Source organism: Nicotiana sylvestris, chromosome 5, assembly GCF_000393655.2.
Source record: "Nicotiana sylvestris chromosome 5, ASM39365v2, whole genome shotgun sequence".
NCBI lineage: Eukaryota > Viridiplantae > Streptophyta > Magnoliopsida > Solanales > Solanaceae > Nicotiana > Nicotiana sylvestris.
In genome coordinates this window covers 73,187,461-73,212,455 of record NC_091061.1, presented here as the reverse complement: position 1 = coordinate 73,212,455, position 24,995 = coordinate 73,187,461, and the positions used below count along the sequence as shown (strand labels likewise).

The 24,995-nt window shown below is 37.4% G+C and overlaps 1 protein-coding gene across 2 annotated transcripts; it reads right to left on the bottom strand.

Annotated features, from left to right (window-relative positions):
- Positions 1 to 7,217: 7,217 nt before the first annotated feature.
- Positions 7,218 to 20,356, bottom strand: LOC104220193 (cytochrome b-c1 complex subunit 7-2, mitochondrial-like). 2 transcript variants are annotated; one of them, XM_070174463.1, is made up of 4 exons: positions 20,131 to 20,356; positions 19,901 to 20,058; positions 8,799 to 8,846; positions 7,218 to 7,731 (listed from the first exon to the last, which is right to left on the bottom strand). In XM_070174463.1, exons 1-4 carry the CDS (start codon positions 20,228 to 20,230, stop codon positions 7,663 to 7,665), a joined length of 375 nt encoding a protein of 124 aa, XP_070030564.1. In that variant the 5' UTR covers positions 20,231 to 20,356; the 3' UTR covers positions 7,218 to 7,662. The 2 variants fall into 2 exon arrangements, with proteins under 2 accessions (XP_070030564.1, XP_070030565.1); XM_070174464.1 differs by lacking the exon at positions 8,799 to 8,846 and having other exon boundaries at positions 20,131 to 20,342.
- Between the last annotated feature and the right edge of the window lie 4,639 nt (positions 20,357 to 24,995).

Genomic DNA, 24,995 nt, shown 5'->3' with positions numbered 1-24,995 from the left:
AAGGTTTTGATCAATCTCTTTCCTTAATTATTTTTACCCGTTTGAAATCAGAATCCCTCAATTAAAGGGGAACTTTTGTAATTGATTTTAAAACTATTCTCCTACCTTATTCTGCTTGCCTTTTACACTATAAAAGGGGCACGACTCCTTTCTCACCATGACACTCTCAATTTAACACTTTTATACTACTCAAGTATCATAGTTCTTTAATCATAGCATTCTGACTATTTGCTTGCACTTTGGCTTCACAAGACTACTGCTTTCTTTTCTTGTTTCCCTGAAACTGGTGTGTTCTAGTTTGATTTTCAGCCTCATCCCAATGTATTTATTTTACAGCTTCTACACCCCTGTCTGCTTTACTGCCTATGTTTAATGTTAATTAGCATATATTTCTACTATGAATCCCTGCACCCATGTCCCCTTCTATGTGTTTGAGTTAAAGTTCAGAACATGGCAACATCCAAGTTGTTGCTCATGTCTGGACTTGATCCCTTAGGGGATCCTAACTCCCAAACAATGTGGCTAACAGGCTGGCTAGGGTGTGTCGGCACTCCAATTTCTAGGTATGACCACTAGCTTGTCTTGGCTTTCCCCCAGAATCCCCTCTCTGCACTTACACTCTCTCTTAGATTCAAAGTTCTGCCCCCTCCTATGAGCCTTGCTTTGGGACCTTGAGTTCCCTCTGAACTTGGACATTTGATCCACACTACACTATAACTCAATTATGTAATATATTTGGGTGTAAGCACTGACTCTGACACATCCCAAATAGGAGAAAGGCTTTGGAAATTTGATCTTTGGAGTTGGTTCATTTCATATTTCAGACTTGGAGTCTGAATTAGGCTCCCCTTGGTTGTACTATTATTTCTGATGTAATTTTGCTTTTCTTATTCATTCTGGGTTGTAATAATTTGTAATAACTATTGGGGCTTTTAGTGAAAAGGGGAGGGTAAATCATGCATGCAAAAGGGGTAGATATCATGTTCATAGGAATTTATTATACTTATGCAATCATGTCCTGCTTTCACTTCTGCGTTTTCATATAGAAATCTTGTTTATAGGTTCTACATTTTCATATAGAAATCCTATTTATAGGTTCTGCATTTTCATATAGAAATCCTGTTTATAGGTTCTGCATTTTCATATAGAAATCATGTTTATAGGTCCTGCATTTTCATATAGAAAACATGTCTATAAATTTCTGCATTTCTGTATTATCTAGAAAACATGTCTATAGGTTCTGCATTTCATAATGTTGCATATCATATAGATAACCTATCTATAGGACTTCTTGAATTCTGCATATGCATCTATCACTAGGCAAGCGTGTTCACAGGTTTTAATAACAAACAACATTTTAGATACCATGCCTATAGGACTCATGCATTTTTATTTCGACTATAAACATTTTTAAATCAATAACGCTTAGAAAGCATGCCTATAGGAGTAATCAACTGAATCTGAATCGTCTATCTCGCTTATAAGTCTAAAAATCAGTAGTAACGTTGTTTAATATTTGCAGAACTTATGTTCCTGCAATTAATAAGTCTTTTTCTTTAAAATCAGTATATTTCTTTTATGCATAGATATCATGCCTATAGGTTTCACCTAGGCAAGCTTTAGGGTAAAGGTTATAACTGCACCAGTCTTTGATAATTACAACCAGCGGGCATGCCTAATTCGGACTTCTTATCTGAAAATATGTGATAAATCAGCCTGCTTTAACGTTTTTAAGTTTAATTCAGACCATAACCAGTATGTGCAAAACATGCTAAACAATCTGTATTTAAGTTGAGGAGGCATGTTTGAGCCTTTAACTGTTATATGTTTCCCCAAAACTGCTCTACGTGTTTTCGATTGTCGCCTTAGATTTTGTCATTTTAAACCCAAAAGCCCAATTTCCCTTTAGGACTAGTAGTCCCAAATGCCTCCGGGACTGATAGGATTGGGACGGGTAAGAGCATGCAATAAGTAACGAAACTATTCCGCGTTTTAATACCTCAACGGGGTGGAAAAGGGAAGATATGGATATGATGATCGATGCGCTAATACCACGTGTAACCCCTCTTCTGAGGAGTGATTATCGGGTATTGCATTGATGTGATCCATATTATTTGTAAACCTAGGACCCCCTTCCCTTAACTTGTTTATTTTATTACTTTTCAGAATTTTCAAACTATTTCCTCAAAATTTCAGCTTTCTTTGTTTCTTCAAACTTTAATTTATTTGCAGCCATAATGTGACAATCCCTCATATTTGAAACCTTTATTTGCTTACTTGTACTTAAAGTCACAATTGTAGCATGGTCGGGAACCACACTAGTGGATCCTGAGGGGCGCCTAACACCTTCCCATCGGGATAATTTCTAGCTCTTACCCAATCTCTGGTTTTCTAAATCAAAATCCTTCTTAGTGTCCTAATGCACTTTAATCATTAGGTGGTGACTCTTCAATCCAAACCCAATTCCCAAAAGGGAACGAGTTGTCCTCCCAAATGTCATAAACTCGATTTCGCGAGAAAAAGGGGGCGCGACAGCATGGCGACTCTACTGGGGATACCTTTTAGGCTTTTACCATTTCATGCTATTTGTGACTTTATGCTACTTTACATGTCTTTATTTAATGCCTTTAAATATTTATTTCCCTTCTTCTACTACGAAACTGACTTGGCTCTTTGTTTCTTTCCTTTATTTCTTTACTGCTTTCCTTCATTACCGTTGTAAATTCTGAGGAATTATTGTAATTATTACTTTATGAACGTGCAAATACGTGACAACTTGTTTAATTATTGTAACTACATATTCAACATCATATTCCACTCGTGCCAAACAAAATACCATAGCAATGCTTATAATGAGTGGTTGCGCCCTTCCGATATTATCACCCCTTAAATCTAGCAAAGGCATATTTGCGGTAAAACCAATCGATCAACGGTGTAGTCGACGGTTCCGTGCCTTTCCCTCTTCAGTTGTCCGCTCAAGGGTACCAGTCTAATACCCCATAGAAACTCTACTCTGTTTAATTGTGCATGCATCATTGTCAAACCTAGCCGAGTCAATTATGTTGTCCGCATAATGACTCTTTAAGATAGCCTTGTCCAAAGTCCACTGGGTTTCCTTGAAACCCAAACAGACACTACCACGTTCTGTGCATTTATTTGGAGAACTAAATGCTTCTTATGCCGATTATTGATATTTAATAGTCGAGTCTGGTAGGGGTAACGACCTAACACTTTTGTCTTGCAGAAAATGAGGCACGAAGTCCCCAGATTTGGCATGGTAACCAACATCCACCTAAGATTGCTAAGCTGGTGGAGAGATCTTCATTCCAGTGATCAGACGCTTGTCCGGAAATACCTAGAAAATCTACCTTCCCTCCTGGAGATCCAACCCAACAACAAGATTATTGAAGCTGCTACCCTGTTCTGGGATTGTGATAGGTCTGTGTTTCGCTTCGGGGAGATTGAGATGACACCCCTACTAGAGGAAATAGGAGGACTGGCGGGTATACCATGGGAAACTCCGGGTCTGTTAATGCCAGAAAATCGCAAAGGTAGAGGTTTTCTCAAGGTGATGGGTCTAAAGAAGAATCCAGACTTAACCTGTTTGAAGGAGTCCTATATTCCCTTTGATTATTTGTACGAGAGGTACGGTCACAACAAATTTTATCGTACTTATCCTGATGAGTTCGCCCTCACGTCGTTGGGGCATATTCACCGAAGAGTATTTGTCTTCATGTTATGCTTCTTGGGGATGATAGTGTTTCCAATGAAGAAGGCTAGGGTCCATACCAGGCTAGCCATGGTCACCAAAACCATAATGGAGGGAATTGGTGAGCAACCATTTAGCATAGTGCCCATGATCGTTGCAGAAATATGTCGAGCCCTGGAAAAATGTCAACAAGGAGCCAAACACTTCGAGGGTTGCAACTTGCTACTCCAACTCTGGCTCATGGAGCACCTCCAAAAAGGCGAGTATCGACAAGAGATTCAGCTTAGGGACTGGGACGATCATATAGCCTTCCATCAACCAAGGCGAATGAACTACATGCCCAGCATGTTTGCTCAGCCAGAAGATGCCAAAGGATGGGTGGAGCTGTTTGAAAATCTGACTGAGGATCAAATACAATGGATGTTCGAGTGGTTCCCTACTGAAGAGTTCATCGCCCGATCCAGGGACGTACCATTTCTGATACTGATCGGTTTGAGAGGAACCTACCCTTATGTCCCTCTCCGGGTTATGAGACAGGCTGGTAGGAAACAGGTTATACCAAGGGTCGACAAGATGAGTTACTTCCGGGCCGACTTCCAAGCTGATGACAGTCCTTATAAGTGTCAAGCTCAGCATATGTGGCATTGCAAGATCATCATGGGGAGAGATACTATCGAGCCAGACAGATACCATGATGGTTGCACCCCATACTATTCAGGATGGTTGGAGGACAATCACAATGGTCTGGACCAACCTAGGCTTATTCGAGGTCACAGAATCATCGATGAAAGGGTTGAAGCACATGTCAAATACAACCAACTGCGCAAGAGGATTCGGGAATGTGAAAGCGAACACCGCGAGATTCAAGAAGCCCACCAAAAGCTGATTGAAGAATGGAAAGACATGGCTGTCAGCGCCAACAAGCGACTAGGATACTTGGAACGGGGTTAGTGGAGCTGGAAAGGAAATTCATCAGAGGATCGAGGACTGCCAGAATGCTGAGGAAAACGAATGTGAACACCTGGCTAGAGCCTACTTGTTGCTTGGACTTCGTGAGCTGGTGAAGTTGTTCGATGGAGCCAAAGATGCCGAGTCTGGGGAAGGTCCTTCTGGGACCAAATAGATAGGAATTTACCTTTTCGTTTTATGAATGTAATAAGGTCAATGACCATTAGTGACATTTTTATCTTCTGTTATTTAGTGTCGTTTTGGGATTCGTCTTATTTTTATCAATTAAATGAGGCATTTAGCATTATAAGTTCTCCAAATCAACTTGTCGCTAGGCCTACCTCGGGCACAACGAGGCTCCCAAATTAGGACACGACTTACATTCTTGCACTACGTGTTTAAATATCGCAACGTTTCTTTTCATAATCCTCACTAACTTGTTACTTTTTTGTTTTATTCCCCTCCCCAAAGGTTAGTTCGTGCACTCTGGCATCGTCATCATACTCCACAAGATCCAAGGGCCCTCTACCCACTCCTCCTCCTAGTCCCGTCAGAAACAGGAACAAGGGAAAGATGGAAGATTTGAGCAGCATCAGAAAGGAAAACTCGATTGAATGAGTAGAAATCACTTAGGGTACTCAGGCCTCCAAAGAAAGTGCATCCCAACTCGAGCAGAAACTGTTGAAATTTCAAGAGGAACTTGATCAGGTCCGGAATTTCGCAAGCTTGTCATTTTCCCTCACCACCCCAGACGTCAATTTTCCTAACGCTCAGAACCCCACACCTCCACAAAACATTCCGAAACCACAAAACCATCCCGCTCCCCATCATCACTGCAATACTTGCCACACTTCCAACAACACTCCACTGCTCATCCCTGAACCACTGAACCCCACAAACGACCATCTCCACACTCACCATAACACCCTCATCTATGTGGAAACCATACCACACTCCATTCAACCCATCTCAAGCACACCCGAGTCTAATGATAAAGACTCACTTATCAAGAACCTGGCAGAGGAACTCAAGAAACTGACTAGCCAAATTCAGGGCGTCGAAGAAAGCAAGGGGATTGAAGGGTTGAACTACGAAGACCTCTGCATACAACCAGATGTCGAACTGCCTGAGGGGTACAAACCTCCTAAGTTCGAGATGTTTGATGGCACATGGGATCCCAGAGTTCATTTGAGAACATACTGCGACAAGTTGGTCTGAGTAGGGAAGGACGAAAGGATTCGCATGAAACTTTTCATGAGGAATCTGAAGGGAGATGCTCTGTCTTGGTACATTAACCAAGATCCGAAGAATTGTCGAACTGGGTAAGCATGACGTCGGATTTCATGGACAGGTTCAGGTTCAACACAGAAAATGCGCCAGATGTGTTCTACATCCAGAACCTAAAGAAGAAACCCGCGAAGACATTCCGCGAGTATGCTACTCGCTGGAGATCAGAAGCTGCTAAGGTCAGACCGGCTTTAGAAGAGGAACAAATGAACAGGTTTTTCATCCGAGCTCAAGACTCGCAGTACTATGAAAGGTTGATGCTGATTGAAAGCCAGAAATTTTCCGACACCATCAAGCTAGGTGAGAGGATCGAGGAAGGCATCAAAAGTGGTATGGTCACAAACTTTGAGGCTTTGCAGGCTACCAACAAAGCTCTACAGTCTGGTGACACGACCAAGAAAAGGGACGTGAGCGCCGTGATGGATGCACAGAGAACCAAGTCCCCTATCAAATATCAAACCTACCTGATGCCTCCACTCACATATCAACCTACCCCAAATTACCAAGCACTCTCACCCTCTTACCAAGCTCCACCTCCTACTAACCCATCACCTCCTCCGCCCACATATCAGCCTACTTTACCCAGATATTCCCAACCTGCACATGTCTACCAAGCCTACAATACTCAACCCTCCCACTATCAATCACCTCCCACTCGCCAAAACTTTCCTAGACCCCGACCAAATTTCAACCGCAGACCTCCCAAACAATATACCGACATTGTCGGACCAATTGACCAGCTGTATGAAAGGCTCAAAGTTGCTGGTTATGTCACCCCCATCCCCGCTATAACTCCTGAAAACCCTTCCCAATAGGTCAATCCTAATAAATCTTGTGCATACCATTCCGGCATGAAAAGGCATACCATTGATGAATGTCGTTCTCTGAAAGATAAGATCCAGGCACTGATCGATAACAAGATTATTGTGGCAAAGGAGCCTGCTCCGAATGTCCGCAACAACCCTCTGCCCGACCACAAGGGTGGAGGCGTTCACATGACTGAGATAGAGGATGATTGGGACCCCAAGAGACCGGCCCGTTTGGCACGCGATCCCGGGCTGGGCCCGGCCCACAATACACCCTTAATTAGGAGGAAGCAGATTGAAAGAAACTAGAACAGGCAAATGATGGCAAACCTTCTATCCAAGATCAACAGCAAGATGAAAATGGCACTGTTGAATGCAAGGTTTGCTTAGAGATTACAGCTAATCCACTGTAACAGCACAAGATTCTACCTCATAACCGCAGTAGAAGGAATTCAAAGCTCAGAATATCAAATACCAATAACCATGGACATCAATATAAATTTGACAATTTTCCTAATCAGATACTGGTGTTTAAACAAAATTTACACAAAACATTGCTGCTGGGCAGACTTAAGACACCCAAGAACTTGATTCATAAGCCATCTGAAAAACTCATAAACCTGATATATAAAAAGAAATATGACATGCCATGGTGAATAAATATCTCCACCATGCAACTGCTTTTTAAACGCAGCCAAATCCAAAAGAATTCGAAAAGTTTCACTCAAAACTTTGCAGTTCAGAAGAAAATTTATTAGTGAGCAAATATGGCCTGGCTCCTTACAAGCCACGCGTAAGCAATATGTTCCTCCACGCAATACAACAAAATAACATCCATATGACCTTTTCTCCAAAGAAGGCTCCAATTATTACCAGCATAAATCAAATGGCAAGCACAGGGATGGTGGCAGATCAGGGAATAGTGCGTTGATAAAGAGGCATCGCTCCCAAAGCTTCACGTTCTGCCTTCTCCTTCTTTATCTTCAGAAAGGCAAATTTCAGAGAAGTCGTTAGCAGAGAAGGAAATTTAAGGTAGTTTCCTTGATATTAACTAAATTCTCAAATAACTATTACAATGGCAAGTTTTAAACATATTCAGGGGCAGAAGATTTTCTGACTTTATCAGTAATAAAATTAAAGGAGTATCTGTTTTCATCTTGGGTTGGTTTGTGGTGGCTTTTTTTTTTTTTTTTTTTGTTGGGAGTGGGGGGTTGTTGGTATTTCTCAAAATTAAACTAAACATTCTTCTTGGAAGTAGCTAAAAATGGTCAAGTATCTGCAAAGCTTGAACAAACAAAAATTACTGTCCTATTGCATTTCAAAAGTCCGGTTTCACCTTACATCCAAAGTATACAAGACTTGATATTTGAACAGGATACAGTTTGATGTTTACGGTTTATAGTTTAACTAGTATCTTTAAACTCCCACATTGGAAACTTTCATCTACATCTTGAATACGGAAATCCACAAAGCACAGTACATAGAAAGCAATAGCCTTATCAGAACTTAATTACCAACACCATGTCCGGTGGACGGAGAGGAACAAAGGAGCTTACAGGCCAATGTCGAGTACATGCGTATCAATTAGATGTAGGATTCTTTTTCTAGTATGCAGAGCAGGTGGCAATATCAGGCGTTATCAAATTGCCTTGAGGCAGTTACTTGTATAAGGTGGTGGAAGTGAATTGGAAAGAACAACTCTCAGTGTGCTCCTTGATTATTTGATTTCTTGTTTTCTTTCTCAAGTAGCTCCTTGCTACAAAAATTGGACATAGTATATGTGCTTTGAAAGAACTAATAGTTATGGATTTTGATTCACCTGTTATTAAATTGTTAAGCAAGAAGCGTCTTATTATCCACATAGATAATGTCAAGCACAAAAAATGATATTGGAACTGTGGACTTCAGAAAACAGACCCCCATCCCCAAAAAAGAGAAAAATGAAGTTCAAAATTGCCAAATGCTTCTCTAATCAACTCTACATTTGTGAAGGAAATCAAAGAGTATCAAATAACTCTAGCTACACCCAGTTAGAAACATGAACTCACCAGAGATATCATGTCATGTAAATAACTCCTAAATGGGGTCTGCTTTGCCTGTACATATAAAATACCCAGGAATCATAAACTATATCAGAACATATCATGTAAATAACTCCTAAATGGGGTCTGCTTTGCCTGTACATATAAAATACCCAGGAATCATAAACTATATCAGAACATATACAAAGACAATAGCCACATGCATGATATTAAGACATCTAGTATTTTGGAAATGAAAAAGACAAATGGAAGATACATTACAAACTAAACAAAAAGAACATTGAAGCTGCAAGTATAGGAGGTCCTACTATCAAGTAAAAAAAAAGGCCTTATTTTATTCATTCCTTTTCTCTTTTCTCTTTTCTCTAATCTTTTCGACTCAGATTCAAAGAAGTTAACGACTTCTCACTAGGATCACCTAGAGCCCTTTTGGTGATGAACACTATTTCAGTATTCTAGTTTAGCCATGAACACTGGGTTTCAAGTAAAACATTATTTGAACCTTAAGCAAAATATGAAATATAAAGATGTATTTCAAGTGAAATACTTGTTTCCACTCATAAATCTTCAACTTTCACGAACTTTTTTTGTTCAAGTGAAGTTCATGCCACCATACAAGTTCTGAAGGAAATAAATCCAGGTCACCCATGTGGGTGAACTCGAAAAGTAAAATTAAATTAAAATGAAAGAAAAGGAGAAGAGACACAATTGGTTGCCAATTAGTGACAGTTCAAGTAGACAACAAGTTATCTTGTTTATAAAGGATATTGCTTTTTTCCTTTCGTTTTAGCGATATTTTTAACGATGGTGTCCCAACTAACTTCTGTGCGCCTCTATTATTTCACCGGGTATTTATTATTAGCTATTTTTGCTTCTCTTTCTTCCAGCAAAAGAAATTGAAAATTTTCCGGTCTTTGTTCTTTGTAAGCAGATTTCAAATATTTTTATCTATCTGTAACGCATGTGTGACAGACTATGAACCTTTTCTATACAGTTCATATTCAAATACATGTGATTGTAACATTGGCTAGTGAAAGAAGTACGAATACACCCACTCAAAAGAACCAAGAACGAATGCAGATTAGAATCCATATATTGTGTGTTCCTGTTTTCTCCTTCATTGGCATCAGAACATAGGGTTTATTTCTATCTAATCCCTAAAGATAAAGGAGAAAAACGTTCCCCCTCGGTATGCGATTTCATTCTTCAAAAGCCATGCTTCAGAATCTGTCTTCTTTGAATGAAGTTAGAAATAGACAGAAATGACAAGAATTTTGCATGATTCATGAATCTCGTACATATGGTGGTTTTGCCGATAACCTTGACGCATAATTAAGAAGATTATTGAATGATTTTATATGGTGATTCGCAAGATTGCAAACTCATAAACGCTTCTATTTCTAGAGCCAAAGCTTCAGCCCATAGGATATGTCCACATACTTCACAATAGGAGGACCAAATAAAAAGGAGTTCTTTAGACTAGTGCAACCGATAATCTAATGCATATCATGCTGTGTGCTATTCCGAATATATGTTATGTTATTAGGCTAGCAGATATCAATATGACTCAGGAAAACAATACTAGAAAGAAGCTAAAAGGATACCGAGGTATCCAAAGGCACACCGACTATTCCTTGTGTTACCAAGAAAAAGATCTACAACTCAAAGGTTACACCTTTACTGATTGGACAGGAGATTTAGATGAAAGAAAATCAATCTCTAGATATGTATTCTTGATAAAAAATGGTGCCACATCGTGGAGTAGCAAGAAGCAATCATGCATAGCCTAATCCACAATGGAAGCTGAATTTGTACCACTTTTAGCAACTATACAAGTAGCTGTTTGGCTTAAACTTTTATCTGGTATATTTAGATGAGTTTGATAGTACTATTGAATCAGTAACCATCAAATGTTAAAAAACCACAAACGTTATAGCCAAGCTGCAATAGCCTACACAATGGATCCCAAGTACCATGAGAAGATGAAACATACTAACACTAAGTACAATTTTGTTAAAGAAATATTGTACATATACAAGTGAACATGAAATACATCTCTGTGCATCATATGGTAGAGAACTGCAATGAGAACTGAAACCCATAGCATGTGATGCTTATAAAGACATGGCAAGTCGTTGGGTTCGAGAAGATACTAATCCTTTCATATTTTAACTTTTTCCAATCATGTTCATGTAAACCTACATTATTGAAGTTAATGTAAGTTGACGCTTAATTCTCCATTCTTGCATATTCATGTAAAAATTATCATTTTTATGTCTAAAACATAAATTCGAAGTGTAAAAGGTATGTCGAACACACATGACATAGGCAATCGCCTCTATAGTCTAAGTGACTAATAGAGGTGAGATAAACTTATCATTGCTAGATTGATAATAGTGTAACAATCAAACCGGCTGGTTTGAGTTCTAGCACCTCGCTCCTTGATTTGAGAGTTCCTATAGGTTCATTTGGTGTTTTATGACTTGCGGATATTGGTGGTTTGGGTCCTGAAGGGCTCGGGAGTGGTTTGGTACACTTGCATGCTAACTTGAGACTTAGAAGTCCATTAAGTTCATTTTGGTCCTCGATTTGAGTTAATGCGCTTCGTTTCGTGTTTCGAGACCATGGATAGGTCTGTATAGTGTCAATGGACTTGTTGAAATGATTGGATTAGGACCCGAGGGGCTCGGAGGTGTTTGGCGCATTTGGAACATATTTTTGTAGCTATTGCAGGTCCTAGTGTGGACCATAGTGCGGCCAGCACTGGGGAAGTGCAGACCGCACAGTAATCCGCAACACAGGAGGGCCGCAAGTTTTTGGTCTAACTTCGGGAACGTATATATCCTAATCTATAATGAATTTGGGGATAATCCAAAAATGAAAGTTGTAACCCTTTAAGTCTAGTTCTCAGTGGTTCAAACTGTTCGACATTTTGACATTTGCATAACCCCCTCATTTAACTGAAGTGTAGTCTAAAGCACAACCTTCTACAGACTAGAGTGCGGCCAGCACTGCAAAAGTTTCAGATTGTACAAATACGGAGTTTTGGTGATTTTTTATGTTATTTTTCACTATTTTGGAGCTTGGGGTAACTGATTCTAACTTATTTGAATTTATTTTATGAATTTAACCTAAGATCTGTCATTTAAATATGGATTCAAGCAGGAAATGAGGATTTCTTACTTGAATGTTAAGAAAGTACTTTTGAGGATTTATACTTCATCAAAAAGTACTTTTGAGGATTTGATATGATTTGGACTAGGATTGAGAATCTAATAACATATATGGACTCACGAGGTTATGGGTAAACAGAATTTGACTCTAGTTCCTTACTCTGGTTTCGGGATCTGATCATGTGGCCTGGGTTTGACTTTTGTTGACTTTGACCTAAGCCTATCTTTTGCTTATGGAATTGAGTCCAACGACATTGTGGAGCATTCTTTGGGTTAGATCGGGCTCGTTTGATGGAGTTGGAGAAGGAAAAACGGATTTTGAGGAATAGAGCTAGTCTGGGATAGAGGTAAGTACCTTGGTTGACTTCGATATAGAGAATTTTTCCTAAAAATGATATTATTGCTATGTGCTATTTGTTTGGGGTAACGTATATGCGAGGTGACGAGCGTATATACGGATGCCAAGATTTATCCATGCTTGGGGTAGTTTGTTTAGCCTTTTTATGCCTTGTTTGTTACATGCCTTGTTGCATGTTTTATTTGTTCTATGACTATTTGAGCATCTTATTTATGTTGTATAATGTTATAGGCATCATTCACATGCTAGTTTCAAAACCAACAACAACAACAACAAAAAACCTTGTGTATTCCTACAAGTGCGGCCTGAGGAGGTAGTGTGTACGCAGAGCTTACCCCTACCTTTAAAAAGGCAGAAAGATTGTTTTCATTGGACCCATGGTGAGAGAGAAAACTATGTATTCTCCATTTATATTATTAATCATGTGTCATAAGTTATTAAATGTAATAGTTTGCCTTAATTCCAGATGTCAATTCTAATAGATAAAATCAATGAGTAGATATGTGAACTCAGAATTACGAAGAAAAAAAAAGATATGTGAAACATAAGAGTTAATATATGGTTGTATGAACATTATCATCAGCATAATTTATATTTGAAACGACATATACTTTATCAGAAAAGAGTAAATAGTGTGATATGTTCATACCATGTAATTGTCGTGGTTTTTTAAAACGAAAAGCGCAAAAACAACCAAATTCGTGAAATTGAAACGAAAAGCTAGAAGGGCACACTTCTTTGAATTGAGGCGCACAATTGACGTGACATTCAAAATTATCAAATATCTATGAATTTAGTAAAATAATACATTGCAATTAAAATAACTAGTTTCAGCATTATATATACAATAATGTCAATATTAAACTCCTCAAAGTTGAAACTAAAAGAATTGAATAATTCTCAACGGAATCACTTCGTGCACCATTATTTGAAGCGCAAACTTCTCTAAAACGCATGGCTTCACTCGTGAAGAGATAACCCCCTATAAGAGTGGTACATATATTAATCTCTGCTAGTTATTTTGTGAAACCGTAAAAATTATATTCCCTCTATCCCAATTTAGGTGAAACTCTTTCCTTTTTAGTTTGTCCCAAAAAAAAAAGTCATCTTTCTACAAATAGAAACAATTTAACTTCGAAAATTTCATTTTACTCTTAATGAGTGATTTACGACCACACAAATGTCTAAGGCTTATTTTAGACATTTCTTTTTAGTTTAACAATTTAACAATCTAAGGCTTATTTTTAGTTTGTCCGAAAATTTCATTTCTTTCTTAAATAACATGCCAAGTCAAATGGTGCCAGATAAATTGGGACGGAGGGAGTAAGTAATTTTAACACCGTGCCCTCATGACCCAGACCGATATCTTGAGATCGAATTTGGTAGTTCCTATTCTAAGTTATTGTCAAATGGTCATCTTTGATTCGATTTGGCGGGGACATTCCAAGAAAATTAAGTCAAATTGAGATTACGAGAAAGCCATAGATACACGAGATTGGCACATGATCTTCATGCTCTAAACTAATCTTCGAAATTTTTCTTTGGAAAATTACAAGATGCCAATTGTATTCCCCAAATGTGTCGTTTCTTGACATTTTGCGACACTCCATATGGTTAGTGTTGAACTTCCATCGACTATGGAGGTTCAAAAAAGAAGATGGATAGGGGGAGGGGGTAACGGAGACACTACATGAAGTAGTGTTTGGGGGTGGGGGAGTTCTTCCAAAAGAAAGGAGGAGATCCTAATTCCTAAGGAAGAAGATGAAGGGTGGGGGTGGGAGCTGCCGGCGGCGGGAGTTTTGACAATCATTTTATCTTTTCTTTTTTCCTTAAAAGTTTTTATTAATTAGCTAGACTCCAAAGCCACATGGCTATTTTACATTCGTTATTTCTGCCATGTTAGGCGAGTGAAGTGCATGTGTTATTTTTTTACTGGTTACTGATGAGAGGTTTTATAGGCACACATCATCTGAAATTGAAGTGTCTAATAGGTAAAGACCTTTGTTATGTATGTTCTGGTTACACGATCTAGTTGACATGTATGAAAGTTAAAAGATAGGAATAAGAGTTGATCCACGATGTGCAAGCGGTGAGATGAAGGAGTTAAATCCGAATAACCCATATGGGTACACCTGACAAATAAATAAAGAAAAGGAGAAGAGACACAACCGATTGCCAACGGTCGTGTCATTTCAAAATAAACAGGAAGTTGTCATGTTTAGAAAGGGTACTGCTTACTTTTGCTTCTCCCTTTCTAACACAAGACACTGAATTTGAGAAAAGTTTGAACTATTTGTAACTCAGACACGACAAAAACTGTGAGCTTTTTCTATACAGTTCATGTAACAAAAAGGAATATGGCTTAGAATCCATATTTTCTTAGTTAATTTTTGCTTGAAACAACAAATTCACACTTCTTTGTAAGATCAACTTCAAAACACTTTTTTCAAGTCAACTTCAACTCAAAGGCCTGCCTGGTATATAAAGTGTACATTTTTCCAGAAAATGCCCCTCCATCAGAAGCACGATTTTTAATAACACTGAAGATATATTTCTTTCGTCAACTCGAATCAAATTGTTGCGTAAGTTAAATGTATATAGTGTGAATAAGTCACAACTACTATACCAAAAATTATGACAACCACCAAATAATAAATAAGACAATAAAGCAACAATAAAGGGAACACCAGAATTTACGAGGTTCGGCTAATTTTGCCTACTCCTCGGACACAACCAATATTTTATTCCACTCCAAAAATACAAGTGAAATAATACTAAAGAGAGAAGATACAAATGCCTTAAACAGATGAGAAGGCAAATGAGAGGTGTGTTTAAATCCTAAACATTAGGCCTTCTTTTATAGGGAAAATTTCCCAACCAAATGGCTAACCCACCGATGTGGGACTTTGCCAAATTCAACAAATCTCCACCTTGGCAAAATTCCACATCTTCAATCTTCTCTCAATAACAAATTTTGGTTGTGTCTTCATCTTCAATCTTCAGTGTTCAACAATGTTGATCAAATCCAAACAATGTTGAAACTTGACCGCAGTCACCACTTTTGTCAGCATATCAGCAGGATTCTCTGTAGTATGAATTTTCTTCATCGTGACTCCACCTTCTTCTATGATTTCTCGTACAAAATGATACCGAACATCAATGTGCTTCGTCCTTGCATGATAAACTTGGTTCTTCGCTAATTGAATAGCACTTTGACTATCACAAAAAATTGTGATACCTTTTTGTTCAACACCAAGCTCCTTTAGCAATCCTTGAAGCCAAATTGCCTCCTTCACAGCCTCTGTAATAGCCATATACTCTGCCTCTGTTGTAGACAAAGCAACTGTTGACTGCAAAGTAGACTTCCAACTAACTGGTGCCTTTGCAAAAGTAAACACATAACCAGTAGTTGATCTTCGTTTGTCCAGATCACCCGCAAAATCTGAGTCACAATATCCAATTACAGACTGATTGTCTTCCTGCTCAAAAACTAACCCGACATCTACAGTATTATGAATATACCGTAGAATCCACTTCACAGCTTGCCAATGCTCCTTCCCTGGATTGTGCATATATCTGCTAATAACTCCAACAGCTTGTGAAATGTCAGGCCTTGTGCAAACCATTGCATACATCAAGCTACCAACAACATTTGCGTATGGTACCTTTGACATATACTCTCGTTCAGCTTCATCCATTGGCGACATAGTAGTACTTAGCTTAAAATGGGGAGCAAGTGGAGTACTAACTGGCTTAGTCTTGTCATCTATGCCAAAACGTTGTAGTACTCTCTTCAAATATTCTTTCTGAGATAAACAGAGTTTCTTTGAACGTCTATCTCTAATTATCTCCATGCCAAGAATTTTCTTTGCCTCACCCAGATCCTTCATCTCGAACTCCTTCTTTAGTTGAATCTTCAACTTATCAATTTCTTCCGAATTCTTGGAAGCTATCAACATATCATCAACATATAGGAGAAGATATACAAAGGAACCATCTTTAAGCTTGTGCAAATACACACAATGATCGTATTTGCTTCTCTTGTACCCTTGCCGCAACATAAACTCGTCAAATCGCTTGTACCATTGTCTAGAAGATTGTTTCAATCCGTACAACGATTTTTCAAGTTTGCACACCATATTTTCTTTTCCAGCAACTTTGAATCCTTCTGGCTGAGTCATGTAGATTTCCTCCTCCAAGTTTCCATGTAAAAACGCAGTTTTTACATCCATCTGAACTAGTTCCAAATCCAATTGTGCTACCAAAGCCAACATAATTCTAATGGAGGAATGTTTTACAACTGGAGAAAACACTTCATTGTAATCAATTCCCTCCTTTTGAGCATATCCTTTGGCCACCAATCTTGCTTTGTAGCGAACATCTACTTGGTTAGGAAATCCTTCCTTCTTTGCAAATACCCATTTGCACCCAATTGCTTTCTTTCCCTTCGGGAGATTGGCCAATCTCCATGTATGATTCTGATGAAGGGACTGTATTTCATCATTCATGGCAATCCTCCACTTATCTTCTTCTGAACTTTGGACAGCGTCTTTATAAGTAGTAGGAACATCATCAGCTACAATTGAGGTTGCACAAGCAACCGTCTCTATGAGACGAACAAGTTTCGTTATTGTTCTTTTTGGCCTGCTGGTTGCTATTGATTCAAGTTGTTGTTGAGGTTCCTGAGTTGGAATCTCCTCTACTGGCTCTCCTTCCAGAGGGTAATCTTCATTTGTTTCCTCCTCTGCTTCTTGTGTAGGAAAAATAAATTTTCCCTCAAACTCCACCTGCTTAGAAGCACCTTCATTTTGTTTGGTATCTTCTGTTACCTTATTTACCATAGCAGATTCATCAAAGGTAACATCCCTGCTGAATATTACTTTCTTTGTCATAGGACACCATAAGCGATATCCTTTGACTCCAGAAGTAATTCCCATAAAAATAGCCTTCTTTGCCCTTGGATCCAATTTTGACTCTGTCACATGATAATATGCAGTTGAGCCAAACACGTGCAAAGAGTCATAATCTACAGCAAACTTTCCATACCATTTTTCAAATGGTGTCTTGCCATCAATAGCAGCAGATGGTAAGCGATTAATGAGGTGGCATGCATATGTAACTGCCTCAGCCCAAAATTCTTTGCCCAAGCCAGCATTGGACAACATACACCGTACCTTCTCCAGCAAGGTCCGGTTCATACGTTCTGCCACTCCATTCTGTTGTGGTGTATGTCTGACAGTGAAGTGTCGGACGATGCCATCATTTTGACAGACCTTATTGAAATGATCATTTTTGTATTCACCTCCATTGTCTGTGCGAATACACTTGATCCTCTTGCCTGTTTGATTCTCCACCATCGTCTTCCATTTGAGAAAAATTCTCAACACTTCATCTTTGTTTTTCATTGTATACACCCACACTCTTCGAGAAAAATCATCAACAAAGGTTACAAAATAGTGCTTCCCACCCAATGAAGGTGTTTTGGAAGGACCCCAAACATCAGAGTGTACATAATCCAAAATGCCTTTAGTATTATGGATCGCTGTACCAAATTTAACCCTTGTCTGTTTCCCTTTAACACAATGCTCACAAAACTCCAAGTTGCAAGCCTTGACTCCTTTTAACAATCCTTGATCTGATAGAGTTTTCAAGGATTTTCCTCCAGCATGTCCCAAGCGCATGTGCCATAGCTTGGTTGCTTCTGCCTCTTTGTCGTCACTGGATGTCACTGTCGCTGTCCCAATAACTGTACTGCCACGATAGCGGTACATATTATTATTCTTCCGATTAGCCTTCATTACCACTAGTGCACCGGAGCATACTCTCATCACTCCATTTTCTGCAATGATTTTGAACCCTTTTGATTCTAGGGCTCCCACAGAGATGAGATTCTTCTTCAAGTCTGGTACATATCGAACATCGGTTAATGTTCTGATCATTCCATCATGGTTCCTTAATCGTATTGAACCAATGTCATATGAGGTAAGAGGGCTGTTATCCGCTGTGTGGATGACTCCATATTCTCCTTCTTGAAATTCCACAAACCAGTCCCTGTTGGGACACATATGATGGCTACAAGCCGAGTCCATCAACCATATGTCTGATGATGTTAATGACTCTGTTGTAACTAATGAGAAGTCTGAATCATCACAATCAGCTACATTTGAATCCATAATGGCCTTTCCATTGTTATGTTTGGCCTTATTCTTCAACTTCGGACAGTCTTTCTTCCAGTGCCCCTTTTCTCGACAAAAGGCACATTCATCTTTGCTGGGTCTGGATCTTGACTTGGATCTTCCCTTCTTTGTCCTCATTTGACTTTGAGGACGACCCCTCACAAATAGTGCTTCTCCTTCTCCGTCCTTCTGTTTTTCTCGCTTTCTTTGTTCATAGCTGTACAAAGCTGAACAAACTTCTCTGAGAGAAATTTCGTCATTTCCATGGAGTAGAGTAGTTTCAAGGTGCTCGTACTCATCAGGAAGTGACGCCAACAACATTAAGGCCAAGTCACCATCATCATAAGTTGTATCCATATTTTGCAAATCTGTGACCAACTTATTGAAACTGGTGATATGTTCATTCATCGTGGTACCAGGAACATAGGTGAAGTGAAACAGTCTCTTCTTCATGTACAATTTATTTTGACTGTTTTTCTTCAAAAATTTATCCTCCAGTGCTTTCCATAATTTACTTGCAGAAGTTTCCTTTGTGTATGGATATTTCTGCTCTCTAGCAAGGTAGGATCGAATGGTACCGCAAGCAACACGGTTGATAATTCTCCAATCTTCTTCTCCAATAACATCTGGTTTCTTTTCTTCAATGGCCAGATCTAGCCCTTGTTGAAAAAGGACATCTAGAACCTCGCCTTGCCACATCCCAAAATGTCCGGACCCGTCAAATATTTCTACCGCAAATTTCGCATTTGACACAATTCTTGTCATAAGCGAAGATGCCAATGATGACGTATTGTTGACACTTGATGTAGATTCTTCTTGTTTATTGTCTCCCATCTTTGACACAAATATTATTTAATAGCTGACGACACAAATCAAGATTATTTCCTTTCTGGTGTGGAAGATCAGACTAAGCTGCAACCACAGAGCATACTCAGACAGAATCTTGACACAGTTACCAAGAGACTATGCTGCAACCACAGAGCATACTAAGACAGTACCTTAGCTCTGATACCAATTGTTGCGTAAGTCAAATGTATATAGTGTGAAGAAGTCACAACTACTATACCAAAAATTATGACAGCCACCAAATAATAAATAAGACAATAAAGCAACAATAAAGGGAACACCAGAATTTACGAGGTTCGGCTAATTTTGCATACTCCTCGGACACAACCAATATTTCATTCCACTCCAAAAATACAAGTGAAATAATACTAAAGAGAGAAGATACAAATGTCTTAAACAGATGAGAAGGCAAATGAGAGGTGTGTTTAAATCCTAAAGATTGGGCCTTATTTTATAGGGAAAATTTCCCAACCAAATGGCTAACCCACCGATGTGGGACTTTGCCAAATTCAACACAAATAACAAATTAATAACAATTAGGAACACATTTCAAACCTGAAGATCGTCGGGGAGGTATTGATGCTTCATGGAGAGATCCATAGCACGGAGAAGACGCTGGTGTCGAGCGTCCACAACTTCACGAGGGAGGCGTCTTAGAGCCTCCTTTATGTCCATATCCTCCATTGGATCGAACAAATCATCAAATCTCAATCCTAAATACAAACGGCGAATAGGTAAATACATGTAGATTTAAAGCAAATCGCAGAGAGCAAAAGAAGGCTAACCGTATTTGCGAAGGCGAGTGGAGACGCATTTCATGTGCATAGAGGCCAGCACGTTCTTCCGAGGATTCAATAGCGATAGGATCCATGACGGCGCCGCCATCTTTGAGACTCGTTATTTTCCGGCGATGAAAGCAAGTTTGCCTTATAACATACTCAAAGGAAGACTTCCTAGTTTCGGGTGGACAACAGCGTTAGAATCGGTCAATTTACATGTTCTTTTTATTCTCCAACTAGTATTTATACCCACAACATTAAGTATAACTTTTCATAAAAAATATTACTGAAAAAATACTATACACACAAAAAAGTATATAAAAAATATTATTTTATGAATATGTAAATGCACTGGATCTATTATTTTTTCTTGAATAATAATTTTATTATTTAAGTACTTGAAGAAATTCAGGATAAAGTTTGCATTAAAAATATTTTTCATCTTTTTGCTTTCTTCATGGAATAGTAGATAATATTATTATATAAACTCATCAACTGATAAATATTGGTGCAACAATATGAAAGCAAATCAATATGAATATAATTAATAAGTTAAAAAAAAATTGCCTGTTTTGATAGACATATATCCTTTGGAGAATATTTTGGTCGACCAAAAAACCATACTTTGGGGTAGGGCTACTTATCGGGCAGATTGTGCGGTTATTTACTCTTAACGGTTTGGCTTATCGGTTATCAGCTTTTAAATGTATTAATCCGCTAGCCACCCGATAAGATATCGGGCGGATTGGTATCGGTTTAGCTCTTATCGAATGGTTATCGGACGGTTTATCGGCTTAATTCAATCTTGCGTGCATTAATTGTTTAATTTGCTGACAGCCTAGCATACAAATTCAGAATAGGAAATTACATATTGAGTCTAGACAGACATGTCTATTAACGCCTATATAAGAATGATGTAGTGTGTCATGTGTTGTAGAGTGAAAAAAGCAGAACACATTGCATAGAGAGTGGCAACCATGATAAGGTTACTATAAGACGTTGGACAAGGACAAAGACACGTACAATTATATCCTTTAAGGAGGTCTGATGGTGTATGGCTTCTTATGAAGTACTAATTACTAAAAGTTTCCTTCTATTTAGTGGAATACGTGTGTTACAGGTAAGGTGACACGATTGTTCTAAGGTTAAAGTGTACATCTGTCAACTGTCATGAGAGGCACTAAGCTTAGTATCACATTATGAGAAGATGAGCTGAGTGTCAAAGATATGACAGGATGACCGAGTGAGAATAAGTTACCGTAAAGCTATAAGACTATGTATTTTTGGCTTTAATCCAAGTGGGGAACTCTATTATTGATAACTAGATCGCATGAGTATCTGTTGTTACGTCCCTAGACTAGGGTTAGAGATAGAGTACCGGAAGTGGAAGGGTTTTTTATATTTAATTATATATATGGATAAAAATAAATTATATATATTCTTAATGGGTTAACGGATTATCCGTTAAGAAAATTGAATAATCCACCCCCAAACCGATTAGCCGTTAATAAAAAAATTTCAAATAATTCCCCGTCCGTTAAACCGTTAACCCGATACCAATAAGCCATTAAGTTTCAGTTCGGTTTCGGTTCGATTTTGTACACCCGTACTTTAGTGCACAATTTCATTTGTATATCATTAAATATTAAATTAAACTTTTTAGCCATTTTACCGCTTGAATAATTTGCAAATTTTCGTATTGATAGTTACAAAATTACATCCAACTTCCACATAACTTAGCAATCAAAATTATTTTTAAAAAAAATCACGTATAATGTAATTAGAAAATACGCAATTCACAATCATATTAGGAAAATTAATCTCATTATTTCTAAACTAACTAAGTTTATTATATTATTTATTTATATTATCCTAATATTGCCAATAATGTTGAGCATTGCCAAACATATTATTAGGTTGTCACTTGGCTTAATCTGGATATTTGAAATAAGAAATCATAAATAATTATTTGTTGTTATTTATGAGGTAGGTTAGAATTGTTGTTCCAAGTCTACATTTAGAAAAACATCAGTCGTGGGGTTAAATTATCGGGTAGTTTATTTTTTTTCTTCATTTTTTCTTGTTCCTATGTAAAAAAAAAATATTAAGTATATAAATAAATTCAAAATGCACCACAAAAAATGCGGAGAGAATAGCATTTCTTTTTGCATTAGTAGGTTTAATAAATAATTTAAAAAAACTGCCAATTAAACGTGGGAGAAAGTATTAATTTTTTTAAATCGGTATTTTTAATTATTTTATTTTAATTTTATATCTTCTATTTTAAAATAATTTAAAAACTTTTGTTGGAGTTTTGTCCTAAAAAATTAAACTTGACATGTTATAGTCATGACAATTGATACAAAATTCGTCAAAATATGACACGACCCGGAATTCTCTCCCTCGGGGCCATAATAGCGCCTAACATTTCACTTGCTAGGCAAGCCAATGTTAGCTATATCTATTAATCATTTTTAACAATTCTAAATTAAATGAAAACAATACAACTAAATTGTCAAAAATAAGGTAATAAACTAATAAATGACGAAATCTAAATATAATATCGAAACTGGTGTCATGAATACATGAGCGTCTAGAGTACTACAAATAATAATCTGAATAAAATAACATAAACGTCTAAATCAAAATAAACAGCTAAGATGATATAGAAGAGGACTTCGGGGCTGCGTACGTCATGCAGCTATACCTCAAGTCTCCACTTATAGCTAGAACCGAGCAAATGTCACTCAATATTGCTGGGATCAATTTCGGTATTTGCACAAGAAGTACAGAGTGTAGTATGAGTACAACCGGCCCCATGTACTCAGTAACTACCGAGCCTAACCTCGACGAAGTAATAACGAAGCTAAGGCGGGTCACTTACAATAACATGTACGCAATAATAATAATAATAATAGTAATAATAATAATAATAATAATAATAATAATAATAATAATAATAATAATAATAATAATAATAATAATAATAGAAAAGACAGAAATAGAAATAAAACAGTTAACTCATAACAACGAACTCAAAATCCAACTACCAGAGAGTCCAGAGTAACAAGTCTTATAAACTCATCTTAAATACCGAGGCAAATCCAACAGTCACAAATAAATACAACTGACACAATTCGTTGCGGCGCGCAACCCGATTCCACCATATCATCATCTGTCAATATTATAATCCATCCTTATTCCACCATTTCAGTTCATTACCTTTCAATTTTCGTTGTGGTGTGCAACCCGCTCTCCAAACAATTTCAATCAACAATAGCAATTCAACTATAACAACTCGACCGGTCGTTTTGATCTTTAGCGTTCCATTCGCTGGTTTAATACTTTGGGTAGTTTCATATTATGTATTATGACTTTCATGTATAGTTGGTTTCGGTTTTCGAGCGGTTCACGGTTGATTTGGAAGAATGATTCTCGTTTTAGAAGCTTTAAGTTGAAAGAGTTGACCAAGGTTTGACTTTTGGATAAACGGACTCGAAATTAGGTTTTACTTATTCCAATAAGTTTGTATGATGATTTTGGAAATGTCCACAAAGTTTGGTTAAATTCCGATGAGTTTTGGATAAGTTTAGGTTGTATGGTGATTGTTTTCGGTTTCGATATCGATTTGAGCATAAAGGTTACTATATTGAGCAAACGCCCTTTGATTCGTATTTCAACTAAACTATTATACCAACATCATAATTTTGGAGCCATAACAACTGAAATCATCAAGTATCGATATCGTATGAGGAATTTATGGTCATTTTACTAAGAATTGGGTTGCTAGATTTTTTCAGATTAATTATGAAATTGCCACTTAATTCAAATTTTAAAATTTGTAGTATTTCCAAATATTGAAATATTACATCCCGTACTTTAATATTAGCATGAGTCGTAGTAATCCATACGAGCTCGAAGGAATTAAGACCATTTGAGTCACAATGGTTGGCAATATCTATAAACTCACGTTGGTAATTAATATGGCAAAAATTGACTAAAGATGCAAACAAAGGACTCAAAATGAAAGAGACATTCAATTTTGATGCAGAAGACAATTATGAGTTAGAATTAAAAGTGGAATAATGATACAGATCCGTTAATGGAAGGATACACGTTGATGGTTATGTTGTTTGTGATAATATTATATCGAGAATAATATATATATATATATATATATATATATATATATGATTTAATATACACGTGCAACGCATGTGGCGAGAAACTAGTTAATATCACTACTTTTGAATATGCTTTAAATTTTACACATACATAATATGAGAAAATTTTATGAGATTTTCTTTTTTGTAAAGATATAAATTATTTTCTCACAAGAAAAGAAGGATATCTTTTTACCATTTTAAAAATTAAACGTACGAAATTTTTTACTCTTTATATGAGAGTAGGAAAATTAGAAGTTGAGAAAATATATATATTTTTACATGGATGTTTTAATGAAATAATAGTGCATGTATTTTTTTTATATGATACCATATGACCATGATAGTAGGGTATATATAAAGTGTATTAAAAGGGAATAGTATATCAGGTAATTTGAAATAATTCTTAATTATGCGGATAATTAATTAATTATTGGATGACATGTCATTACCTCGTTAATTAATAATTAAGGGATAAGATTAAACACCCCATCTCCCACGTGGGAGCCCCTCCCTTTCAAATAAATGACTCTTAGAGTCAAGTAACTTGCTGTCATTAAGGTGTATGATGAGTCATAACACCTAAAATGACCTTGTTTACATGTTGGAGGCAATGTCAAACTCTATATCATAAGACAACTTACAGATTTTGGCATTGTAAAAAAGAACAAACAAATGCCTCCGTTTCTTTGTTCTGTTTAGAAATAG